Here is an 8,027-nt window from a genome sequence, read left to right as displayed (position 1 = left end):
GAGAGAGAGAGAGAGAGAGAGAGAGATAGACGCTCCGTCTATTCGTGTGCCTTGCGTGACGCGCGGATAATCTCACGGATAGTCGGAGCGTCACTGCGTGCGTAAGTAAGGAGGGGGAAACTCGCTGATATGGGGCGTGGCTCGACTATTCGCATCACTGTTGCAAGCATACAACTGGTGCAACGAATCATCAGGAGGATGGGACATCTCTGCGCATGCGTACAAAGCGAAGCGTCGGCTTGAGCGTGCCGTTTAGCGATCACGCGAGTTATTCCGATGAAATTCACGGAGTAGTAAGCGTCGTTCGTGTCTGAGAAGTCGAGTTTGAAAAATCGCCTATAGAAAGTGAGATTAAGCGGAATATAATTGCGCTAGTTGATTTGGTATCGGCAGATTTTAGTTTATTTCAGATTTGTGTTATTTGTATTATTTTCGAAAAAGATGTCGAGGAAATTCAACAAGTCAAAAATGTGGGGTGACCAAAACATCCGAGGAAACGAGAACAAGAGTTATTTCCGTAAGTATTTTCACAGTTCCGCGGTACATCGCATGCATGATTTCAGCGCATGATTTCAGCTTTCCGTTTTGTATTAAGCATATCTCTTTGGTATACACTCCGATATACCACACAATAGTACACATTCGATTTATCTTCCAGTATTGGTTTGTTTGTTGGATGTAGCTCATTTACGATTAGAGCCGGTTGAGCGATCGCGAGAAAATGAAATACTCGAGAGAAAAAGAATGTTAAATTCGCGAATACTTCGAAAGAAGAAGCGTTTTTACTTTGGAAATACGCGTAATGATACTAAACATGATAGGTCTGGTACTATAGATGTAATATTCCGGCCTGGGATTCTTAAATCTGTATCGTATAAATATCGTATACGAAAATCTATAACGTGTTATATAAATTTTAGGATTTTCATATGCAATATTTCCCGAGAATAACTCCTAACTCGATACTCGGTGAGATAATTAGAAAAATGCTTACACTGAAAAAAATTTCTTAAATTAGAAAAATATTTTTTAATTAATTTGAAAAAGAAAATAGCTTATTTAAATAATTGCAAAGACACTTTTCATTTGAAGGTTGTAATGTAATTGGAAATTGTAACATTATGCGAATTCAAGGAAATTATATAAAAACAGAACATAAATTCTCTTTATAATGACACACTTGAAATTAAATTTAATAAATACATATTTAGTATGTAAATCTTTATTTTTTTAAAGTTGTACTATTTAATTATGGAACATTCTTTTATTTAAAATAAAGAATTGTTGTTTTAATAAAAAGAATTTCTTAAAAAACTAATATTTTATATTTTAAGAAATATATGTTTATGTTTCAAGAAAAATCAATATTTCAAGAATTGTAGATGTTAATACACCAAAAATGTTTTGAAATTAAATAAAGAATTTGTTTAACAAAGCAACGCGTTTTATAAATAAAAAAAATTTATTTCACTAATAAATGAATGTATTTGTTTACTTTAATGAATAAGTTATTAATTTTAAAAATTATTTTATCAGTTTAGTGATATAATTTCTTTTTCTACATAATATCTGTTTTTGATTAATAAGTAATATTGTTTGTGCGTCGGAATTCGTATTATTGTGCAATCAAATAAGATTGTACGATAGGAAGAATTTTGAAGCACAAAGAATATTACTTATAATTAAAAACAAATATCATGTAGAAGAAAAACGAGAAACTAGGATCACGTGAATTACTTCGACTAATCGCTGAATCGTGGACAGTTATGTAATTGGTCAAAATAATTCTATAGATTTCCAAAGGAATATTCTATCTTTGAAACTATGAATTTTTGGACGCCTTCTATATAGAATAAAGCGACTGTGATTCGTATAAAACATTTCATATATATATATATATATATATATATATATATAATGCATACTATAAGTAATAAAATTTACATAAAATTAAATTTTCATAAAATTAATCATAAAATTAATACTAATTGAAAGTAAAAGAGAAAGAAACATGGTATTGAGTATCGCGCTCGCAATCGTAAACATATGCAACAAACAATGCAACAATATTAGAAAGTATTGAATTATACGGATAGAAGAACGGATAGAAGAAAGAAAATGCATTATAGCTTATCTAAAAATTTTATACACTTGTTTACGTCATAAACGTTAAAGAAATATATATGACACGGATTCATGGATTCTTGGCATAATTAGAGATAGTAATGAAGAATCGTTATTCATTAAAGGTGTTAGAATTATGAAATATTGTACTATTGAAATAATTATTATACATATTTTGTAATTTTACCATTTTGTCGTTATATTATATTCTTCTAGGTCGTGACAACATCAGAAGGAATAACGGTGGATCTAATATCGGTCCCATTAAACATTGCATATCATTTAAAAATGAAAGATTTAACAATAGGGAAATGTCGCGTAAATTGTCACTGGTGAATTTTAATAAGAATATTTTTCTGACTGATTCGAACAAAGATACAAGACGAGTCATAATTGGTCCAAGAAATAAAGATCAAGGAGACAGAGCTTGGCAAATCACGTCTCAGAGAAGAAACCACTCTATGCCGAACAAGAATAAGAATTTAAAAAGAGGTCAATCAGATTCTCTGTCGCGTCCTCTTCCTGTGATAAACTCCAATTATTATAGAATTATCATACCATATGGTTATAAATATGAGAAAGACAATGTAATAAGAGCCTTATTGAATTTTATGGCGCCTCAAATATTTGTTCCTATAATGTATAAGGTGATGGGAAAGGAAGTTAGTTTCTACGTAGACGATTATAAGACGGCAAATGCATTGGTAAATTGTGACCGCAAGATTACAATGATTGATGGGTTTAAATTGCAAGTAAGACTAGGGCAACGTAAAGGATTTCCAGTATGTGAGATTGACGACAAGTTGAAGGAACGATTAAAGCAAGCAATGGAAAAGAGATACGTTCGAGAGACAAATGCTTTAGATTTGTCCAAGTTCCATCTAGATCCAGATCTTGTCTCTGATTACCTTTGTGCATTGTTTCATCCTGACATATTGATGACTGTGTTGAATATTGTAGCCGAATATATTCCGAATTTGGAAGCCTTAAATTTGGAAGACAACAAATTACAGAATATCGAAGGGCTCAGCGTTTTAAGTGATAAATTCTTAAAACTGAAGATTTTTTACATTGGTAGAAACAAAGTGAGTATACACAGAATGAATATAGAAATATGTGCTGCGTTATGTTCATTTCCCTTTTGACGACTCAAATTTTACTAATTTACTTAATTTACTGTAGATCAGAGACATTCAGCAGCTTGATTCCATCAAGAATCTGGAACTCAGCGAATTGAAGTTAAGTGGAAATCCTGTGTGCAACAAATATAAATCTCAGCAAAGTGATTACGTTAGGTAACGTAACGTTCGAATGTAATCTTTTTTTTTTTTTTTTTTTTTTTTCTTTTTCTTTTACCTAAAATAGAGAAACAGAAGATAAGAGTAATACGATGATATGTTACATTTTATTTTTTTATTTTTATGTATTTTATATAATTCTCTTAGCTAAACGTCTTTAAATAATTAATTTTTTAGTAGTTTAATTTGGGCTTGCCGTTAAAAATATGCCGTTAAATTACAAATGCGCATATCTTTTCACTTTTGTTTTTAATTTTATCAAATACTATCGCGTGCAATTTTCTTTAAGTATTTCGGATAAATGATTTGCATTTTATATTTTTATCAGTTAACAAAAATCAGTTGTTCCTTTTTTTTTTTTTTCATTTATAGCGATATCCGGAAGCGGTTCCCAAAACTAATGCATTTAGTGAGTATCATATACATTGTTAGATACGCGTGTATTAAAATTCATCTAGTCCATCTTTTCGTGTGACACAAGCTTTTATCGTGTTCTGTAGGATGGTGTTGAATTGCCACGACCGATCGTCTTCGATGTAGATGAAACTAAAGTTCCTCCATCACAGAGAATGTTCGTTACCGATGTCACAGCGCGAGAGATTGCGGGTGTTTTTTTGCAACATTATTTCACGGTATTCGATAGTGAGAATCGCCAAGCCTTACTTAATGCATATGACAAAGACGCTAGCTTTAGCATGACTATAACCGATTCTTACAAGTAAGTGTTATGTACTATATATTGCTACGCTCTTTGTTTTCTTTCTGACGAATATTTGTACATTTCTACATTTGTCTCGGTAATATTTGTGAGTTATATATTGAGTTTTGATTTATTTTATTTTATATTATTTAATATAATTATTTTTGTTGCAGATTAAATGAATATTTTATGGGAAATCGGAATTTATTGAAAATAAATGACACGAACAAAAGACACAAGTTATTGAAACAGGGTAGATTACCCGTAGTTTCTCTATTATCAGAAATGCCACGAACAAGGCATTTGCTAAATACTTTTACTATGGACATCTCTCTTGTTACAGTAAGTGGTACTAATTTTTATTGTTACGGATGATATAGTATCATCATATACTGTCATGGTTACGTCATGGTACGGTATAAAAGAGGACGATATAATTACTTATTTAGTAAATAATTTATTTCTTATCTATTTGCAGCGAGCAATGATGTTCATCACACTAACGGGTTACTTCCAAGAGTTACTTAACAACAACAAGGACAACAAGGAACCCATTCGCCACTTCAATCGGACATTCATGATCGTTCCGGAAGGTGACGGATACTGTATTCGGAATGAGCAGTTGCATATCAGTCAACCGCCCGAGGCACAACTGAAGCAACTACGTCAGCAATTGAATCAGTTATCGTTAAATGATCAGCAAACTCAGCAAACGCCGGCGATGGAAGTCGTAGAAGTCGCAGAAGTCGCAGAAGTCGCAGAAGTGGCGATGACAATGGAACCCAGCGGGGAGATAAAACAGCAGATGACAATAACTTTAAGTCAGCAAACGACTATGAATCTGGAATGGAGCTTGAAATGTTTACGAGAAACGGGATGGAACTACGAGAACGCACTCTCCGCTTTTCAAGAATTTTGTAAATGTGGGCAGATACCACTAGAAGCGTTTACGAAGTAGATGCATGTGTGAGTATATAATACCCATCACTGTGATAATAGCTAGTCAAAGAGGAGAGAACAAATTTCTTGTAGAGTCTCAATTTCTTGTAGAGTCTCAACTCCATTTCAAATTATTCCGTTTATATTTAATCTTCTTTTCTTTTTTTTTGCATAAGGATTTACCTTTTGGCATTAGAATCTGAACAAAAAGTATTACTTAGGTTTTGTTTCCCATCAATTTTGTATCGCTTTGTATAGCAACAAAATATATTTCTATTAATTTTTACAAGGAGAGAAAAGTATTGGAAAAAGGAAGGAAATATATTAATACATATTGATATATTTAGGTTCTTTAACAAAAATATTTATTATAGACATAATATATATATATATATATATATATATATATATATATAATATTATTAGATATATTTCCGAAAGTGAGATAAATACCTGTGATCCTTGTTTAAGTAAAATAAAATAACAATTATGCGCATTTTATGTTCTTAAGAAAGCTGTTAAAAATCATTTACAATCTCGGTATGTCTCGAGAATATCGAGTTTTGTCTTTTTTCTATATTGATTTGTTTGATTTTTGAACAACTTTCAATATTATACATTACGATATTTAATGGTACATTATAAGTTAAAAGTTGTTGTTTAATTGATTATTTGTATGCCATATTGTCTGTTTCCTTTTGAAATCACAAGATAATTTACAAAATGGTAGAAAAAGAGTTTAATATTTTATTTAAATGTATATACATATTAACATTGTAAGAATAGAATATGAATGAATTTTTGGGAGTATCAATCATGTATATAAATATCAAGTCAAATATGATGAACTCTTGAGAAATGTACTTGAGAAACGTACTGAATTATCAAAAATTATTAGTTATTATTAGTTATTTTTATTATTTTTGTTGGTCGTTTTATTCTTTGTTTTTGTTATTGCTTTTATATCGATAGACATGCAATGTATGTAAATTGAAACAAAGATTATAAGTGCACGTTAACGATAAAATAAGTCGCATTACTGATTAATACTGGAATAGAACAGAACAATATGCCGCATATATAAGAAACATCTCTTTGTTATGTCTCTCTAATCTTCAGATTTTGCATAATATGAAATAACGAAAAAATTTCTTCCTATCTGTCTATAGAGAAAGAGAAATTAATTTTGCATTAAAATTAAGATACTAATTTAGATTTATAGTAGCAACATATCGACAAAAAATATGTTTTGGTATGACAGTTACATTTGTTATAAAAATTATTTTTATAATAGATAGATATTTATCATAAATCACATTTTTTCAATCATGGGTTCAAAATCGTCTACTACAAACATCATAATTTCTAAAATCTTTATCAATTTAATCGACTCGAAAGATATGAAAGAATAGAAATGTTATATTCCATAGCATCTTGCTGACTTTGTTAATTTTTCATATTTTTCATACGCAATGCGGCATTAAATATTACAGAAAACTTCAGATTTCCTTAAAAAGTATTTACGAGTGAGGCATAAATAAGAAAGATATCGATACTTTTAAAACAGTGAAAAAGTGAAAAAGAAATAACGTAATGAATTTTATAGAAGGGAATTATTTTTTATATGATATAAAGTAAAGGATTCTAGTTATGTTACAAAAACTAAAGTATCTCTATCTTTCTTTCTAAGAAGATGATTGCTAGTCGTACCTTTAAGAGTGCAATTTATATTACTCTGTACGTATTTATAACGTCATTATATAATAGACATAAGAAGTAAATATTTATATTATAAACGCGCGTCAAATAAATTAAAAAAATACAATACTTTTTTTTATATATTTCAAATTTATATTGATGTAAGGGATAAAGGGGTAAAGATTTATATTCTGTAGGATGGATTGCTTCACCTTTCGATAAACGATAAACGATTTCGCTTACTCTTACTTTTTCGCGTTCTCTTTTTCTTATTCGCAGTTTTATCTTCTAGATAAATTTATCCGAAAGTGGAGTAAATCGATCTTGAATGGATTTTATCGCGTGACAAAAATCAAGAGACAAAAACAAATTTTACCATACATATTTAAATTTATAATAGTTTTGAGTACGTTTTACTATGTCAAACAATTAAAAAAAAATAATTTTTACATTAGTATTGTAAATAGTAATCAAACAGTTTCTCAGAATTATGTTATTTAACATGCACACATGTACAATTAAAGGTGAATAGATTTATGTAAATTGTAGATAGCAGGTGAAGCAGGGCTTGCTTATATTATATTATATGAGTATAAATTATTTGACATTGCAATATTCATATTACCATTATTATTATTTTTTTATTTTACAATATATATTAGCCTTGTACATCAAGATGTACAATATGTATAATACATTCAGTTTTTATCTCATTTAAAATGACTTGCACACGCATTGACATCACACGCATACATAATTGATGGAACAATGAGAAACTATAAATATTGTAAAAACTAAAATAATGTCCTGTGATATTATGCTGTGAAGTTGTATCCTATTTTTTGACTTTGAAGTTGAAGGATACTACATGTTGGGAAACGAACTTGTTTCAGTTCGAGTCCTAAATGCCATGTTGCATTGAGAGAGAGAGAGAGAGAGAGAGAGAGAGAGAGAGAGAGAGAGAGAGAGATCTTGATTTCTGTTGAGGAATATAGAGGTTCGTTGCTAGAACGAAACGAAATGAACCTCTATGGTACTCGACAAATGATGCAAAAATTGATTAAATATATCACAGCTTACACCCCGCGATATAAAAGCGTAGTTTATATCGTCAGTGAGAATAACATGCTTATATCTCATTCATCTCTTAAATTAAGCACACTGCATGTGCTTAGCAGAATTCATCTTTGGTGTGAATATATTGTTAAATACAACATATATTTAAATCGTATCATTTAGTTATTAATGACATCTCGCGACATCATAAT

At 30.1% G+C, this 8,027-nt stretch overlaps 1 protein-coding gene across 1 annotated transcript; it reads left to right on the top strand.

Annotated features, from left to right (window-relative positions):
* Positions 1-290: 290 nt before the first annotated feature.
* On the top strand, positions 291-6,024 carry LOC148935827 (nuclear RNA export factor 1-like). The gene is made up of 7 exons (XM_089080578.1): positions 291-517; positions 2,341-3,209; positions 3,307-3,419; positions 3,795-3,831; positions 3,923-4,140; positions 4,296-4,464; positions 4,601-6,024. Exons 1-7 carry the CDS (start codon positions 442-444, stop codon positions 5,078-5,080), a joined length of 1,962 nt encoding a protein of 653 aa, XP_088936704.1. The 5' UTR covers positions 291-441; the 3' UTR covers positions 5,081-6,024.
* The last annotated feature ends 2,003 nt before the right edge of the window (positions 6,025-8,027 follow it).

Source organism: Pogonomyrmex barbatus, unplaced genomic scaffold (assembly GCF_055798465.1).
Source record: "Pogonomyrmex barbatus isolate J1 unplaced genomic scaffold, ASM5579846v1 scaffold39, whole genome shotgun sequence".
NCBI classification, from domain to species: Eukaryota; Metazoa; Arthropoda; class Insecta; order Hymenoptera; family Formicidae; genus Pogonomyrmex; species Pogonomyrmex barbatus.
The sequence above is the reverse complement of the archived record's forward strand: the minus strand, read 5'-3'. Positions and strand labels throughout refer to the sequence as shown.